This window comes from Toxotes jaculatrix, chromosome 3 (assembly GCF_017976425.1).
Source record: "Toxotes jaculatrix isolate fToxJac2 chromosome 3, fToxJac2.pri, whole genome shotgun sequence".
Lineage (NCBI taxonomy): Eukaryota > Metazoa > Chordata > Actinopteri > Toxotidae > Toxotes > Toxotes jaculatrix.
The window spans coordinates 16,200,180-16,218,802 of NC_054396.1; the positions used below are offsets into that span (position 1 = coordinate 16,200,180).

The 18,623-nt window shown below is 42.2% G+C and overlaps 3 protein-coding genes across 6 annotated transcripts; 2 read left to right on the top strand and 1 right to left on the bottom strand.

The window, feature by feature from the left end:
* Positions 1–501: 501 nt before the first annotated feature.
* On the top strand, positions 502–3,040 carry LOC121179014 (mitochondrial RNA pseudouridine synthase rpusd4-like). The gene is made up of 6 exons (XM_041033582.1): positions 502–964; positions 1,243–1,450; positions 1,579–1,672; positions 2,021–2,171; positions 2,307–2,404; positions 2,570–3,040. The coding sequence occupies exons 1-6, from the start codon at positions 577–579 to the stop codon at positions 2,771–2,773; spliced, it is 1,143 nt and encodes a 380-aa protein (XP_040889516.1). The 5' UTR covers positions 502–576; the 3' UTR covers positions 2,774–3,040.
* Positions 3,041–3,119: 79 nt separating this feature from the next.
* On the bottom strand, positions 3,120–9,185 carry LOC121178995 (glutamine-rich protein 1-like). 4 transcript variants are annotated; one of them, XM_041033545.1, is made up of 12 exons: positions 9,169–9,185; positions 7,699–7,958; positions 7,513–7,587; positions 7,023–7,160; positions 6,074–6,928; positions 5,504–5,663; positions 5,206–5,360; positions 5,012–5,126; positions 4,814–4,922; positions 4,553–4,704; positions 4,366–4,456; positions 3,120–4,277 (listed from the first exon to the last, which is right to left on the bottom strand). In XM_041033545.1, exons 2-12 carry the CDS (start codon positions 7,948–7,950, stop codon positions 4,088–4,090), a joined length of 2,292 nt encoding a protein of 763 aa, XP_040889479.1. In that variant the 5' UTR covers positions 7,951–7,958; positions 9,169–9,185; the 3' UTR covers positions 3,120–4,087. The 4 variants fall into 4 exon arrangements, with proteins under 4 accessions (XP_040889479.1, XP_040889478.1, XP_040889477.1 ...); XM_041033544.1 differs by lacking the exon at positions 9,169–9,185 and adding an exon at positions 8,704–9,048; XM_041033543.1 differs by lacking the exon at positions 9,169–9,185 and adding an exon at positions 8,624–9,048.
* Positions 9,186–14,961: 5,776 nt separating this feature from the next.
* LOC121179006 (proline-rich protein 36-like) lies at positions 14,962–18,523 on the top strand. The gene is made up of 6 exons (XM_041033571.1): positions 14,962–15,289; positions 16,454–16,573; positions 16,657–16,775; positions 17,060–17,210; positions 17,295–17,416; positions 17,494–18,523. Exons 1-6 carry the CDS (start codon positions 15,055–15,057, stop codon positions 18,388–18,390), a joined length of 1,644 nt encoding a protein of 547 aa, XP_040889505.1. The 5' UTR covers positions 14,962–15,054; the 3' UTR covers positions 18,391–18,523.
* The last annotated feature ends 100 nt before the right edge of the window (positions 18,524–18,623 follow it).

The following is an 18,623-nucleotide window of genomic DNA, read 5'->3' on the forward strand; positions in this document are numbered from 1 at the left end:
ACCTATTTTAGAGGTACAATAATACACCTGGATTTATTTTTGTTTCAGACGAAGTGCGATAAATTATTATTTTTATTCAGTTATTGTAAAATACAGTAGCAATGTTGACCTGTAATTTATTATGACATGTAATTTATTTTCATTATTTTATTTTATTAATTTTTTTCCTTTATTGATGTATTACTATTTGTGTAGTACATCGAAAACACAGTGCATCATTGCTGTTTTTGAAAAGGCAGACGTGTTGCAAGTTTAATTGTGCAGATAAAGTTAGAGAATTAATGTACAAAGAGAGGTCACACAAGGACAGGATGTCGTTTTTTGATGTCTCTATAAACTATGCAGTCCAAAATTTTCAGTGAGTTGACTGAACGACCGTTTGTTTAATAAATTCCCTCTAAAAACTATCATAATGTATTTTCTCGCTTTTTTATTTTTGTGTAAAAACAAACTTTTTACGCTTTTATTCTGAAAGGTGCCACTCGGAAGTACTTTAACGGCGAGAAGAGCATGTTTCCTCTGGATGTTGTGGTCGCGTCTCCAAGCTAATGTCAAACACCTACACGCTGTGCCATAATGAACTGTTATAACAGAATAGCCCGTACGGGTGAATGGGCCTCCGGCCTGATCACCCTCTTGTCTCGGGTCAAACCACGGACAAACTGTCGCTGGGGTCCGGACGCAGTGTTGTCCCACAGCCGGTGCCAGGCCACCAACGCAGGACAGAAACCCCGCCTGAGAGCGATCGACCTGGCCCGGAAGGTCCAGCAGGAGAAGACGACGACAGAAGCTGCCCAGGCTCCGGTGTCCGGCCAGCAGAGGAGGGTGATGGAGCTGAAACGGTTCAGTCTGCAGCTTCAAAATGTTCATCCTAACGTGCTGGCTAAACACCTCCACCGAAGCGTGCTGTACCAGGATAAAGATGTAGTGGTCCTTAATAAACCTCATGGCGTCCCTGTCCGAGGTAAACCAGCCAGCATGGCTTTCTAATCTAATATTACAGATTTAATTTTGACAGTTGAAGAATCTGTTATAGATTTTAAGAGATATGTGGGATTTATTAGAAAAAAAGTTATTTTCTTTAGAGCTCGAAAGGTGATTCATCAATTAGTCTTTCAACAGAAAAATAATTTCAGTCATTTCCAAGTAAAAATGCCTCAAATTCTCTGTTTGCAGCTTTATAAAATGTTCTTGCTTTTCTCTGTTGTTGTTGTTGTTGTTGTCGTTGTTGCTATCTTTCAGATAACTCCAGGGTCACATCGATCTCCTCTGTGCTTCCTGTCCTTTCCAAAATGTTGGATGGGATGAAGATCAAGTCTGATTCTCAGCTGCTCCCCTGTCTGGGGCTTGAGAAGGAGACAACAGGAGTTCTCCTGCTGGCCAGGAGTGAAGAGGCAGTGGAACACATACTCAACCTGCACAGAAACCACCAAGTGCAAAAAAAATACTGGTAAGATAAAGGACAGCGGATTTTTTTTCTTTTTTTTTTTTTCAAGAACTGAGAGATTCAAGATCTCAAAGCACAGTTCCCACCCAGGTGTCTTGTTGGTCATTCTACTGTTCACTGTTCTTCCACAGGGTCATCACAGTCGGTGTTCCTGTGCCATCTGAAGGAGTGATTGACATTCCCATCATAGAGAGAGAAGTCAGAGGCCCCCAGCCACACTACAAGGTGTCTCTTCTTCTGTGGTTTTGAAGCCCTAACAATTACATCATTAAGTCAAGTGACAGAAAATTAATACTGAATTTGACAATCTATCAATTTCTGTAGCCAGTTGTACAAATTGGTCCCAGCTTCACAAATGCAGAGTGGCTTTTTTTTTTGTTTCATTCTGTAGATTGAATACTTTGTTTTTTTGCTGTTGTTCACAGGGAGTTGTCATGTTAACTAGTTACTGTTGCTTCAAGTAAATTATTAGACTAATCACTGATTAAAACAATAATTAACTTTGGTGTAATTATAGAATTATTCATATTTAGGTTCATGGTGTCGTCAGTCTCATTACTTTTTAAATTTCAGATGGCGTTAAGTCCTCTTTTCAAAATGAATGATGAAGGTGATGGTGTAACCAAAGTCCGAGCCAATCGGCAAGCTCATTCTGCTGTGACCAAGTACAGAGTCCTGGACAGCAGCAGTGGTTGCAGCCTTGTGGAGCTTCAGCCTTTTACAGGTAAGAAGACTGTGCTTTTGGGAAACTTATCAAAGTAAATTACTGACCAACTACTTTAGTAAATCACTTTTTTGATGGGAAGAATGGGCACTTTACTTTATGTACTTTTTTATGTAATTTTTCATGTGTCCACAGGGGCAAAGCACCAGATGAGGGTTCACATGGCATTGGCTCTGGCATGTCCCATTCTAGGTGACCATAAATATTCCCAGTGGAGCAAACTGGCACCCCAGGTAAAATTAGTTTTTCAATGTACCACAAAGAACAGTGTGACCTCAAATAAATCCAGTTGTGTGAAATACAAGGCAGCAGTGCCAGCGTCAGTGAGTGGCCGACACTGGTTTCTGTTTAGTCACCAGTAACTTCTAAGTGACTAAATAGTACATTTCGGTTTACAGAAATTACCGGAACGTGTGTTGGGAAGGCTTGGACTGGAGCAGAGCAAGATCCGGTATCTTCCTCTTCATCTACACGCTCGACAGCTGACGCTGCCAGGAGCCAATCAAGCAGACATCAACGTGTCCTGTCCTCTCCCTAAGTACTTCACACAAACACTGCAACGACTGCATTTAAACCTTCCTCATGAAAAAGATGATAAATAATGGCATCCTCGCTTTTTGTTAAATTCTTTGCAATCCAATAGATGTCTGCAAGTAGTGGACATCAGCTGTGAAGGATTTCGGACTGCCACATGGGGAAAAGAAAGTGTGTTACCATTTAAATTAAATGGAAAATTAAATTATATCAAGCTGGGGTTTTTTTGTAGGGCTATTTTGTAAAATTGTCAAACAGAGAAGAGACTGTGTAGAAAATGACTGTACAGTGCTATACAACGGATTTTAGTAATAAACATATGAAGCAGAACTGTATAACAACTATTTTTATCAATGCCGTTAATCCATATTTACATGTCATTTCCTTGGAGGTACCACTAGGCTATGATGCAAGAAGCGGTTTTCAAAAAGCCCCACAACTAATCCTTATTTCAAATGTCAGCAAAGTTGCATTTCCATAGACAACACAGTACGCTAAATACTTTTCATTGTTGAACTGCTTGACATGACTCTTGATTCAAGGATTAGTACTGCATTAGCTAAACAAAGACGTCTCCGTCTGCATATCCTGTTTAATAACCTACTATACATACATACAGGAATAAGTTGGCAAAAATCCTTGACGGGTGTTTCAATTGATAGCTTTGACCTGAGAAAAATGTTTCCAACCTCCTGCATGACTACTTTATAGCACTTGGCCTTGTGAATATCTTGAGGTTTAACTCACTCAATGATCCACAAGCATAAATTATGATGTCATTTTTGAAAAAACAGGCACAAGTTCTTCAGTTTTGAACATTATCAATACATGATCCAAAATTGAGTCAGTATACAAAAAAAAAAACATCATGAGCAGTGGTCCCTGTAATTGTCCATTAAGATGTAACGTATCATAGTGGGACCTTGAGGAGAAACAATACATGGTTAGCGGTCTGTGAGGTTAACAAGTGAAGGGTTAAATATCTTCATATATAGAGAAGACTGACTTTTACAGGAAAATGTACCATCTCTGCTCAACTGAGAGAGCAGCAGCCCAAGAGACCGACAGTGATCCAGCAGTGGTGAGACTAAAGCCTCACTTAACTGCCAGTTAAAAGGTTACAGGGGCGATGGCTTACATAGATAGTCAAGAGAAAGAACAGTCCACTCAATCAGCTGAAAACAGAAAAGGTAAGAAGAAAGAAAGAAATTCTTGTGAGTGCAATCATGATACACTCCTCAAAAAAAAAAAAAAAAAGATTGTTTCAGAAGTTGATCCATTTTATTTGAGATCGTCAGCGATATAGAGTGGGATAGGTACTGCATAGTCAACAATCGGTGACTGGAGAACTAGCTCCCATCAGTCCAGTCAGCCCTCTCAGTTTAGCTCATGTTCTCTGGACCAGCGCCAATGATCTCCTGGATCTCTCGGACCACGATGATGCGAGCCAGCATGTGCTCCACTTGCTGACTCGTGAGGGGTTGCGATGAGTACCACATTGGGCTGTTGGGTGCCACGACAGGCTCTGGAGTCATGTAGTAAGCATCGTTACGTCCTTTGACACTTTGAGGACTGGAAAAGGAAAAAAGGGGCTTCAAGTTTTTTGTGTATATACAGAAGAATAATCCAGTTAAGCAGGATTTTCGTGATTGGCACTCACCATTTGAAGAGGTAAAAGTCGTAAAGTTTAATGGGGCAACGAAGAGGATTGTCTGGATCCTCGACCTGTTCTTCATACATGTCATCAGTTCCTGAAACAGACAAAAGAGGTCAGCACCAGCAATTCCTGCTGTCAAAGGCTGTGAATCATAACAAGACTTCAACGTGAAGCTAGCTGTCTTGAGCACCTTTCTGTCCGGCACTGTGTGGACCTTGTCCTTTGAGAAGGCGGATACTGGTTGCTTTGTCCTTGGCATTAGTGGGGTTCTTCCTCGTGTGTCTTAGGACCTTAGAGAAAGCTACTTTCAAGTGCTGCTCGGGTGTTATCAGGCGGAAATACCTGGGACAAAGACACATTTTTAAAACACTGCATTTACATTTGAAATACACGTCTGTGCCATTTAAGAGAGCAGATTTGGGTCATTTAGTGCTGAGAGGAGGTTACTTACTTAGTATTGAAGTACATTAGAGTAGTGAGCAGTGTGGCTGGTGAATGTGCACCAAGCTGCTTACACTCCCACAGCATCTCCTCTGTCACATAACTTGGAATGATGTAGCCTACAATGAAAACACAAAATAAGTAATTCTTTTTTTTTTTTATTAAAAAAAAAAAAAAGCCAAATGTTGAAATGTTGATTTGCTCTTACCTAATGGATGGACACTGGGTTTCCAACCATCCAGGATGTTGTGTAGAGACCCACAGAAACGTGTGTAATATGGATCAGAGAAAATATCATCCACACGTCCATTTTCAGAGAGATACTATGGAAGGAAACACACTTAAGTACCTTCAGATAGCCTTTTGGCACAGTTCTTCATGTTAGAGCAGGGCCATACTAACCTTCTGTATACACAAGAAGACGTAAAACAGAACATCTGGTGCAAATTGTTCGTCTTCTGAGCCTCGTGCTTCCTGCGTCATCAGGGAAAGACCCAAGTTTAGCTCAGCTACTGCACTGGACACCAAGTCTTCTTGAAAACGCAGGGGCTGACGACCTGGACACAGCCACAGAGCGATAAGCATTAGTGCTATAAAGATAAGTGTCCCCTACATGAACAGCTAACACATCAACCATTTAAAAAAAAATTAGGTGTTATTGCTTCCAGTAAAATGATAAAATGATTGCAGACTGACTTACGTCCTATGGGAGCAAGCTTCGTCTTCTCCTGCTTGCTTAGCTCTGCGTTTTTTCGCTTCACCCAAAGGCGCCAGACCTCCAGGCCCTCCTCTGGTTTTAGACAGACAGGAACCAGAATCTCAGTGGACGGTTCAGCTTGAGCCTCCGTCTGTACTTGGCCCTGCACAAGTCCAAAATAAAAACCAAAGTTAATTGACATTGTGGGAAAAGAAGGCAGGAAAAATAAAACATATCTCAATAATCACAAAATGATAATTAGCTAAATAATAGTAAAATTAGTAAAGTGGTAATAATTCACATGATTTAGAAGATTAACAGCAAAAATAAACATCAGGACTAACACCAAGATGTATCTGCAAGGCTTCAGACTCTTTGAATCATTGGCTTTGAATTGGTGGATTTCTGACAGAGAGATTTATCGCAGCATTAGGATAAATTTTTAAATTAACTGTTCATCCATTGTGTGCACTGAGCTATGGAAAAACAGACTATAAAGTGTATGCCATATTCAGTTCCAGTCACACAAATGGAAGTCTACGATATGTCTGTCAGGAAAAAGTTTGTTCTAACCTGCAGATGGAGCCGCTGTTCTTGTCCGTCTTCTCCTTGGCTCTGCTGTTGATTTGGGTCCCATATGTGTACCGACTGTGTAGTGTTGTAAGTCCCTCCTACAGTCTGCACTGCCACAGGGATGTGAATGTTCCCGTTCATGAACTGCGCTGGGAATAGGGTCTGTACTATTTCTTCCTGTGTCCCAGTGGAAGCCAACTGCCCGTCTGCAGACCTTGATGAGGAACTGGGGGACATTTTGTCCTTACCGTTGGTGGTGGTAACTTGCACTGTGCTGTATGTCTCCTGTGGTATGGCAATGTGGGTTACACCTTGCTGTTGAGGAGCGGAGTACACAGGGATAGTCCAGGTCTCGCCTGTGGGACCTGTGATTGTTCCTGTAGTGCTGTACAGTTGAGCGCTGTCAACAGTGAGCAAATCAGGTCGTAGGGACACGTAGCTTTGCTGCTGCCCTTGAGGGATGGCCAGAACTGTAGCCACCTGCTGACCCTGTGGAACAGCATAGGAAACAGCTAGAGGGACATCCACCTTACGCTTTTTGGCAGGTTGGAGAACAGTTGACACAGAGCCGGACCTCCTTTCTGCCTCCCTTGGAGAGTCCTGTTGCTGGGAAGGAGACATGGCCTCTATGGTCTGGATCTGGATCTGCTGGCCACCTTGTAGCTGAATTTGTTGTCCACCCTGTAGTTGAATTTGCTGGCCACCCTGTAGCTGAATCTGTTGGCCACCTTGTAATTGAATCTGTTGGCCAGCCTGAAGCTGAATTTGCTGGCCACCTGGCAGCTGAATATGCTGTGTTCCCTGTAACTGGATTTGTTGTCCTCCAGCTACAGCTGCAACCAACTGTGCCTGAATCTGTAAATACAGCATTGCAAAAAAACCCTAAACTGTAGAAATTCATCACAATATTGATACAATTAATAGGGGGGGTCTGAAATTAATACTGTACCTGCTGTTGCTGCTCCTCTGTGAGCTCTCCCTGCTGCACAAGCTGGGCTGTGGAGATTCCCTGCAGGTCTTGCTGAGAGGGAGAGGCCACATGGAGAACCTGGCCAACTGTTTGGCCTTGCTGTTCCTGGATCTGAACCTGGGGTATTTTGCCAAAGAAAAAAAATCACAGAATTGTATCTTATAGTGATATTTATACATTTAAGGTCACACAGAGACAGGCACAAATTCGGCAGTAGAGAGAAGGTGAATGACTGGTTCCACTTTAACACGTAGCCACTGCCACTTCTCCTAACAACCAGCAGGGAGCAGGCAGGTTAACCCCAAGTGAATGAATACAGGATTGAGTGAATGTTTTACTTCGTGCACTATGAACATATTAAGAGTGGAATGTGAGGGACAAATGAAAAACTGATTCACAGTCTGATATTATAGTTTTGAAGTGGAGTCACTAAATCCTCCCTCTCATCTTTTCTGGCAGCTAAACCAACCTGCACTTGAAGCTGCTGTTCAGACCCTTGGTGCACAGACAGTTGAGGTGAAATCTCTGCCGAGGTCACCTGTACCTGTCAATAAACATGTACATATATATATATTAGAAGTGTAACAGATTGTGCCACACTCATGAAAAGTAATAACATCATTCAACAACAATAATCATTCTAAAAGGGTCTTACAGGGCAAGCCAGCTCTAAGAGCGATCCAGCCACCTCTGTGCTGTCTGTGTAGACACAGTTGGTACCCTGCTGCTGGTACACCATGGCTGTGGTTGTGACTGCCCCTTCCTGTTGACTGAACTCCTGCAGCACCTCTGGGCCCTTGGCAAGACACTCCAGAAACTCCTTCATCCTGTGCTGAGGCACAGTGCGGGCCTTCTGCCGCACATATTCATCAAAGGACACCACCCCACTCTCCTGCTCATTCATCATCACTTGACCTGGAATGAGGAGAATGAATCTTTAAACATTTGAGACTATAATCAAGTCCCAAACATACATTTATATTGGGTTGTGCTGAAATTTAGAATGGAGAATATTGTAATGAAAAGGGGGCAATGGTTTACTCTCGCATCTTCAGTTATTTTAGCACGGCACAGTAAGCTAAAGAGCGTGACTTTAAATGGTGCTAATTAAAAAGGAGGCGTTGGAAAAACACAAAGGGACAAAGTGCAACTTTGTCCAGCAATTTAAACATCAGTTAAAGATGCAACTCAAAGCTACGCCTAAATTTATACAGTGAGAGATAATGTTTAATTACATGTCTGTAGAGTCATTGACCAAAGCTTCAACAGTATGATTTCCAGACTTTATGTACTGTCTAATAATAGTGTCTACGATAAAGCTAGTGGTTAGCAAGCTAGCTTCACACTGTTAGCAAGGCACTGTTTTGTCACAACCCCTATGAATATTTGGCTGGTTTAGCACCGCCAAACACCGACATCATGTCTAATGTATATATATCGTGTGTATATATCATGAGATAAATTGCCAGACATTAAAAGCAACAGTCCATTCATTGCAGTAACATGACGCTAACTAACTAGCTAATCATTGTGCTAATGTTAGCTAGCTAGCTCGATGGCTCCGGATCCTGTCATGCTACCTTAAATAAAACGAAATCCTCTCCTTTCCGCCAAGGCACGGTGTTTAAAACTAAAAAGCCGATAAACGTCTAACAGCTACCAGCAGCATGCCATTCACTTCGCTACATAGTGCATGTAGCAGCAGCGTAATCCCACAAACAATGCTGTGATTAGATAAAATTAAGCAGCGGCGACCAGGCGAGGTCTCTGACGTCTGCTTGTTTCAGGGTGAGATCCAGACTGCAGTCCGTACAAAACAAGTTTCCCAGGCTCCAGCAGAGCACTGATTGATTTATCCTGCAGAATCACGAGTAGTATCACTTCGGCCCGCGCCACACCGCCACAAATGCACAAGCGGGTCCACGGTGTTTATCCAGTGAGATATAAAATGACGGAAGTATAGGCCCCGAGAACAACGCGATTCCTGCTCAGTTGCTCTACCAGGCGACGGCCTGCCGCGCTGTCTTGTTAACAACAGTCCCATCCCACTGCACGACCAGGACCTGTATTAATATGTGGATCTCTGCAACTGTCAAATGACAACTGAAATTACATTCAGACCCACCGTTTGTCACAAGCTTGTCATGCTGCTTCACCACCAGACTCTCCCAGATGAATACTGGGTTATTTGGAGACATACCATAATATCTTTACCTATATTTATTATCTATTACATGTTATCGTATTTATTATCTGGCACTGAAAGACTGAAGCAAAATAGGAGAAGTGAAATTACGTACTCATATTTACATCTGCAGATAGATAGACTTACATTAAAAATTGTGCTGTTTTTTTGTTTGTTTGTTTTTTTTGTTTTTTGCTGAATTTATTGGTTTATTGGCCTTATGGTGTCTATATCTATGAAGTGTGGATGAAAGCTCTGGGGCAAAAAAGTAGAAAGTTAGTGAGTATTTTGCCAGGCTGCATCCTCTTTATGTTACTATATCACTGTCCTTTATTCAGCCTCTGGAAAACCAAATTCTTGGCTGAATAATTTTAAAAGGACACATGTGCATACACAACCTGAATCAGTGCTGAAATGCTTTTCCAGGATGGCTCTGCTAAAGCCTGGTACACATTTGAATGCATGTACCTTTAACAAAATCTAACTTCCCCAGTCTGCCTTAAAGAGCCAGGCATGTGCCGCTGAGGGCCTCCCCCTGTTTGCTCCACAACAAACTGCCTCTCACCCTTCTTAAGGTGGACCAAGACAGATGTACTGTGTGTATAGGCTATGCCCTTTACACACTGGATAGGGAAGAGTTAATTCCCACACTCACTGCAGACTATCTGAGATTCAGCAAGAACTCTGTGATGGAAATAGTAATGGTAGTTATGTATATTAGTATGTTTGGCTTTAGGCCTTGAAAAATGCATACATTTCAGACTAATAAGCCTGTAATTTGGCATGAAACAATACTAGACTGACCGTGTCTAGTTGGTTTCACATTATCACTTCATGTGACTTTGTGCCACTGTAAGAATCTTAATGTAATCCTTTCCAGAGGGGATTTGCCTTAACACAACTGTTCTAGAAAGAGGCAGGTGAGACATGTGGACAAATATCATTAGTCAATTATTTACAAAAATGTTTTCCTTTTTAAATCTCCATTTGTGAAGACAATAACCAGGCCGATATTTATGCAAGTTTTCTTTTTCCCAACGTGACCCCTGGCATTTAGGTCGCGCTCTTATGTCTTTGCAGGTGACATGATGATGGGAGTCTGCCAAGTTACCAGCCGGTGCAGTATTAGGAATAAGACGTCAGCTTGAAGGCTGGATGGCTGTGAGCATGTCTGTAAATCCAGTGTGTTCATCCTTCACTGTGGTGTTCTTCTTGTTCCTCATAGAAATCCGATGTTACACACTTGCGCTGCAGCTAGAGATGGAGTGCAACCCATGATTTACTAAAAGGAAGCAGGGCACAAGGAATCACAGGTACATCTGACTTGTCTGGTTTTACTAAGTATTTAATTTCTTGGTAGTGGGGGATTAGTTTATAGCAGAGATTGTTTTGGAAATGTGGTAACATCTTTTGGTAACGGTGTGAACTAACTGTAACAGAAAATCCATGACAAATAGCTTTGCATGTAAAGCATTTTCAGTGCTTTTTTTTTTGTTTTAGTAAAATTTCTCAGGATTAGGTCTGGATGCAAGACATTTCTTAACCTTGTGATTTGTGTTTTGAGCAGTTTTACAATAAAAAGGAACATAAATAATGCTAATTTATCAACTAAACTCACAAGGTTGCATTTGTAAAATCACACCACCTGCAAGAAATGTTTGTGTTGTGCTGAAAAGAAGATTAATGGGTACTTGGGTTCTATCTTAATCATATTAGTCATTTCTGATTTTTTTTTTAAATTTTTATTATCATATGTGATTTGTTTATCACTGAAGTGGCAGCTAGACATTTGTGACCCACACATAGACAGTTCAGACTGGCTTATGCTGTGTTTTTGCCAAGCTGTGTTGTATTTTTGTTGAAACAAACCATCCACAGATGTTGTGGAGTGTGAGGCCCTGCTGGATTAAACAGGGGAATTATTGTCCTTTACAGGATTGAAGCTCAGGATTAATTATCTGCGCATCTGAGCGACTCTTTACCTCTACCCAACCTCTAAAATCTTTCTGCTATCAACTATTTCACACTCATGTAAAGTTGAAGTTGAAAAGGTATACAGATTGTAAACACTGATCTGAAGAGCTGTTGTCAGTCCAATTAGTGTGTGCAATTCAAAATGTTTTCATATAGATGGGGAATTATCTGTCAACTCTTCCTCTTTTTTGTTTTTCTTCAGGTCTTGGGATTGAGATTTGGGAGACAAAAAATGGGGCGTTCATCTTCACTCTTCATTACACTAACCATTTCTCTCTTTTCACTTGGAAGTCTTATTCAAACTGCATATTCACTGGACAATACTGATTCAGTTCGAATGACTCGAAGCACAGGCAGAAACAGCAGTGCCTCGGACAGCTTGGCCAGTGAAGTGATCTTCCATCCAGAAAGCAGCAGTGACTCCATGGAAGGCAGTGGACATAATGTTGACAGTACAACATCACAGAGACTCATCAACAAGACTATCATTCCAAAGGAGGATGAGCGAGCCAGCACTGAAAAGCGGTCTGGGTCTGGAATTGCTTTAACTACAACACCAGCACTTACTCTACACCACTTACAGGCTCATGACCAAGGAGCTGATAAAGCTAATACTTCAGTTACAGGACACACCCACTCCAGTGTACACATCATCTCAGAGGAAGCTTTCTTGGAAGGCAGCCATAGAACAACTAAAGAACAATTAAAAGAGAGTCATACATCCATTATAAATGATTACTCTCTGGATGGTAAGTGAACATGTGATAGTTATATGACGTTAAACATACAGTACGTATTTGATCAGATTTACTACAGTGAATATGGTTAGTTCCTGATTCATCATTGAATTATCACATTTGGATGCCATACAAAAATCCCCTCCCTGAGCAATGCATCAAATTACACAATTGATGCAAAACATATGGTCACAAATTCACCACTGTGAAAGGTAACAAAGAAATTGGACACGTAAATAAAGTACAACTGATCAACACTTAAGGATTTTTTCACCCTTTGCATTGGTCTATAAGACCAAGTGTGTTTTCCAGAAACTTTATATTGTTGCAAATTCCCAGTTGAATTCTCCTGCATCAAAAATAAGGTTCTTCCCCTTTCTTTCTCTCACTTTCAGGTAGGGACAGCCCTGAGCTCCCTGTCCAAACAAATGTGTTTACTTCCATGACGGATGAGAACCTGTCAGGACCTGGAAATCCTTGTGTGCTTGGTCTCAGACCTTGCGTAGTACTGAAAAACATTAATGGCACCAGTCTGCTCTGGGATGACATGAGCCGCACTCTGGCATTTGCCTGGGAACTACATGTCTTTGGATCTGCCAGCCTTTTCATACTGATGTCAGTCCTGGCGCTTTTGGGAATGGCTGGTGCATGCACTCTTCCTCATCCCCTCTGTGATGCCCTGACCCTGGCGAGCTGTCTCCTAATTGTGAGTGGTGCTTTGCGTGGTGTCCTCCTTCTACTTGATCCTTATGGTACCCGTCAGATTCTTTCTCGTGCTACTCTGGCAGCACTCCATAATGTCCCATTCCAGCTTCTTCTGTGGGCACAGGTTGCTCTCGCTCTGGTTACACTCAGGGGGTTGAAATTATTACTTTTTCCGCTAAAGCTGCAGCGCCCGTGGGTGGTTGGAGGGCTAGCTATATCACACTGCACTCCATTACTTGTAGCAGACCTATACTCCTCAACCTTATCCCCTGCACTCCCTCTGTTGCTACAGACCCTGTCCCTCTGCTGGGGCCTCCCATTCTGCATGGGAATCCTCACCAAGTCACTTTCTCACTTACATCCCTTTCTCAGGTCCTCTGTACCTCAGTGGTTTCCTTCACAGAGGATTGAGAGGCGAGCAAAACGGGTAACAGCAGTGTGCGCCTTCCTTGGGGTGCTCTGCTGCAGCCTTCAGATGTATAGTCTCCTCTGGCTTTATGGCTTATTGGGGAACTGGAGGCGCTTTGGCTGGGGCTGGTGGCTAAGTCAGTTTTGGGCAAGAATCCTTGAGCTAGCCTGGGGATTCTCTTTGCTTGTCCTGGGATCTTGGATCTTCTGGATGGGCTCAAGGGGTCAAACAAGGGGTGATCATGGGCAGGGCAAAAGTGAGGTGTCTAAAGGGGTGGAGGAGAAAAGCTTGTGGGGTAGGGTCTTGGCCTCGGTACGAAAAGGACCACTAAGAAAATCAGAGAAAACCTGGGAAGACCTGATGCCAAATAACTGGGCAAAATATAACCTGTCTAGAGCAGGTCTCAGCAACAATGTAATGTGCCCCTATGATGATCAGCCATCTACCATTATACCAGAATACAAGCCTGATCCCGTGAGCAATAGCAGCTCTGACTCTCAAGCTGCACTACTGTGGCAAAAAGTTGGGGAACGTGAATGTATTCTTTCACTTATAGAATTTGACATGCGGCCTCCATCTCCTATTAACCTCCGGCGCAGCATTGACAATGCCCTTCATCACGGACAGCTTGTAGCAGGAGGTCTGTTCACACCTCCACCTCCCTCTTGGACTCACACCGTGGTCACAGACACCAGTGATGGAGACACAACAACATTCCCTCCAGCTTATGTTGGCTACGGGTGGATGTTAGATACAGAGTCTATTTCTGCGTCTCTTGACCATTTCCAAACTAAAGAGCCAATACAGTCACCTAGTACCACAGCTGATTACAATGGTAGCATTGGGTCTCCAACCACTTTATATCAGGGAGAAGAGTTGAATTCAGTGCTCTCAGCAGTGATGCATCAGCATGACTGGTCTGATGACGATGTCACAGACCTCTAAGCAAAAGTCCCTGATGTCAGTCATCTAACCTTGATGAAAAGGCATAATCACACATTGTGGACAATAATTCTCTTGCAAGACATGGCAGCATCTAAGCAAAAATTACTACTCATACATACAGCACATGAGCTCCTAGAGTTTCCCACAGATATCCTCCTTGATTTAATAAGATACCTATGTTCTGGATAAGGCTTTGACATTAATTGCATCTTCTCATATGTTTTCATGTTTATGTCTTCAACATGTAAGTGCATGGAAATGGCAGGAGCAAGGTGTAAATATTTTATTCCTAGTTGATATTTCATGATTAGAATTTTATAATGTTTGTTTCTATATGCCAATGTTATGCAGGACAGACCAGTTGTCAATCAGTATATTTAAAATTCCTATCATCTGAGTCAGCACCCTCCTGCTTGCATCACATTAGTGTAAAGTGTTAAAAATCAGGTGAGCATTTATTATTTATTATCTTTGGTAACGTGAAACTGCACCATTTACCTCTGCAAAAATTGATTGATTGGATGTTTTCACTATGTTGTTTGTAAATAAAGCTACTTTGTATGAAATATTTGTAATTGTTATATATCAGGGTTTTTTTTTTAATGTGTGTCTGTGTTTTTTAAGCAATCTTAATTTACTTTTTGTGAGGAATCTGAGAAACAACCACAATGTTTTTTTTCTTTGTCTTAATCTAATATCAGAGATTATATACCCCATGTCTTATTTTCTCAAATTTAATTTGCGCTTACACTGATTATAAACTGATATGCATATAAAAGGTGTTTGAAGAAGGCATGTGTAATTAGGAAAATAAGATCTTGGCAATAGTCTACATACTATTACAGATCATGCTGATGTAAAGCTTTTCTCTCACGTGTCAGAATCTGCCTCTCCCACAACAGGTGGTCTCATCGACATGGTGGTGATTGGTTCGTCAATTAATCAGAATTGACAAGTATATGTGTGGCTCCTGGACGCGGCGACGGTTTTTGCGATTACCTTATCAACAAATTTATAAAAGCACATGCCTACAAGAGGCTAATCATCAGAGGTGTGATGCCTTGGAAAAATCCTGTGCTGTACTTCTTCGTAACAGCGACTCTAACGTCTTTAAAATGTTGTGGTGGACAAGCGGCCGAAACAGCAGATGTTGCGCAAAGGCCTCCGGTGCAAGGCAGGCTTCACTTCAAAAGTGTGGTGTCCGATGTACAACATGAATCTGCGGTCCCCACTCGATACGGATCCCTCGCCTTCGAGTCTGACAAGGAGGGTGATCACAAATCGACACCTGGTAAGACACAGATCTGATCTCTTATGGCGCTGAACGTTTGTGCCACGCAGTTCACCTGCAAGACTGAAGCTACGGTGTCTGATATCGTGTTAAACTGGGTCAGGGAGGTGAATCAAGCTTAATTTGATTTGATTTTGTAAGTCCATTGAAAAAAGGCCATCCATTGAGAAAGGTCATCCAACATCTAGCACAGCATTTACCAATTTAAAAAGAAGGTCCTAAGGATAGACTCTCTCCCTCTATAATCAAAGGTCTGCTTAATTTATTTTCATTTAAACCGTTATAGTATTGATTAGTTGAGTAGTATTGAATGTTGTTGGGCAGGACCACAGTGGGGTGAGGGGGTCAGCAGAGGAAGGGTGGTGAAAAGTGCCAGATTCTGTCATCTGAGGCCGTAATTGCTTTACACTGGGTATGGACAACATAGAGTTAGCTGCTATCTCCAGTCCACAGCTGGAAAATAAGAGTGAGCAGATGAAATCTTAATTCCAAGAGCCAGAATATGAACCAGCCTTGTTATCAAATCTATGTTGTTGTTGTTGTTGTTGTGTGTTTTTTTTTTTTTTTTAAATTGATTTGAAAAGTCAGATTAATTAGGGAAAGTGGGCCTGGCCACTCCTAACAAGATTTGTCCCCAAAAGCTGGAGAAGTGCCAAGATCCAATACTTTCTTGCTTTTTTCCTGTTGGCTATAAAAGCTACTGGATGTTACTTTTTTTTTTCCATTAAAAAATCTGCATGACTGGGGGGCCATCTGATTTCTCATATATGATGAGAGAGGATTTATTTTTGGATGTGATCTGCTGGCATGCACATGTGGATGCACATGCACACCACAAGCATGGGGGTGGTATAATACACATTCATGTCCCCAGGGCACGTGTACATTGCCCTCTACAGTGGGCAGACAGATAATGTTGGATGTGCTCATAGCCTGCATGTGTCCAGTCGTGTGCATCCTGGCAGAACAGAAACAATAGGGAGACCTGCTCATAAAAATATTGCAACACGACTGGTCAAAATCTACTGGGCACTTTTTTAAAGCATGATGCATTATATCAGTTTTGAGTGAATGAACAAATGTAGATTCATGTCAAAGTTTCTCATGGCAGGGCTCTCTGGTATGTTTGATTATTCTCAAATTGTATTTTACTTGTGTTTTCAGTGTTGCACCGTTTGATGGATGCAAAACTCAATCGTCTGGATCCATCAGTACAATGTAGTGACAACTCGATGACTCTGAAAGTCAAATGGCTTAGAGCTCCCCATTTACTCGTGAATAGTGGTAAGTTCTGTTGTAAGAGTTTGGAGTATTGGCCAATACACAATACACTATTTTAAATGTTTTTTCTTTCTAATGTCAAACAGGTGTGGGACCTCTTACTCCTCTGTCTCAAATGCCCTCCAGCTGTGGATTCTCTGTGAAGAGGTCCCGTAGAGATGTGCTTTTTGCTGCACCTTACCAGGGCTGCCATGTTATTCAACAGGCAAAGTTTAATTCTTCTGTCAATACTCACACCATCTCATGGAGGTCTTTTTAAATCGATTGCAAAGCATGCATGTCTTGTTCTCAGCAGTAAACTGTACAAAAACTGAACTTCCATTAAGCATCTTTATAAATTTGTCTTAACACTGATCCCCATTCCTCAGTAAATTAATGTTTATATTTTGGGGGAGGTGGATTTACTGCCACTATACTTCAACCAACCTAAAATTCTTACATTCTGAACTTACACTCTTTTTCCACTTAATTTTTTTTTCTATTCCGTAGGGTGGTGATTATGTACTACCACTGCGTTTATGGGGGGCACCAATGACAATGTCTTGCCCTGCTGTGTTACCACCACCCTCTGTTTCCTGCTTCCCGTCTGGAATGGTGGTGAAGATTGGGAGTATTACAGCAAATGAACTCAAAGTAAAGGGTAGGTGACTTACATATTGGTGTTTTATTGGCTTTAGAGCACGGCTTCAGTCTTTGTCCTCATCTGATATTAAAACTGTCGCAGAGTCTGGTGTGTGGAAGACTCTTTCATCAGTCTGTGGCAGTTGTGGACTTGCCGTTGAAGTGTTTTCCAGAGGACTTGTACTCACTGCACCCTACAACAGAGGCTTGTGCATAGAGATCAAGGTATAGTGGACCCTCTTGAGCTTAAAAGCTGAAATGTACACATGCTTTTAATTTACTTAGTTTGTTTTTAATTGCAGGATGAGCAGTATTTACTCTCTCTTCTGTTGGCGGATGTTGAGCTCTTAGTCACATGCCCTTCATTACCAAACATTAAGCCTACCACAGCAGCAACTACGCCTCCTAGTGACCATGGTCAGGTTCTGCAGTATCATCAATTCCCCCAGTTTCCAATGTTTCCACAGTACCCAGTGCTTCCTGAGCCCACCCCTCCAACACACACCCCTGCTCCTGTCACAGGTACAGTGGCACCACTGCCCCAACAACCACAGTTTCCCTCAGCACCTGCTGCAGAACCAGCTCAGCACCCTTCATTCCCATTCATGCCACAGTATCCACAGTTCCCTCAATATGTCTTGCTTCCCAGACCTGTACCACCAGTGCAGTCTACTACTAATAAAAACACTGCTGCTCCCCCAGCCCAGTCACCTCAGTTGCCGCCTCCCCAGCAGCCACAGTTTCCAGTGCTACCTCAATATCATTTCCTCCCATTCCCTAAACTCCCACTGCCTCCAGAAGGCCAACCCCAAGCTGTTCAAAATCCCAAACCTGTAATTCAGCAGCCCAAACCACAACATGTGCATCCACATACCTACCAGATCCCTGTGTTGTATCCTCCTCCTAAGTATCCCTCTCAAAGACTAAATACTCAAGCTCCGACTGCTGCTCCTGTCACCACCTCAACAACCAGTGCAGCCACTGCTGAAAAGCCATTTTACTATCCACACCCTCATATGCCAGTATATTACCCTCCTCAGCAGGCTCCCATGCCTGTATTTCCTGATTCTCCAACCACGCCTCTTAGAAACACAGCTCCATTTGATCAGCACCAACGTCAGCCTATCTACCACGCTGTGCCTCCATTTTACCCTTTTCCTTCTCATCAGTGGCCAAAATCAGTTGCAAGAAGCTGGTAAAGGTACTGCTGATGGCCCCCAGGAGCATCAGACTCTTCTTCATACATTTTGATGAACCCTGCACATTTGGCAAGCAAAGCTGTAACAAACTCTCTAAGGAGCCTTTCCTACTGAATAGAAATCGATCACTAAATTGCTACAGGGCAAGCAACTGAGTTTTTTTGTCATGCATTTAGTAAGAAGAATTCAAAATCAAAATTTTCTTGATGGGAAAAAATAAAGAGCAACATTTG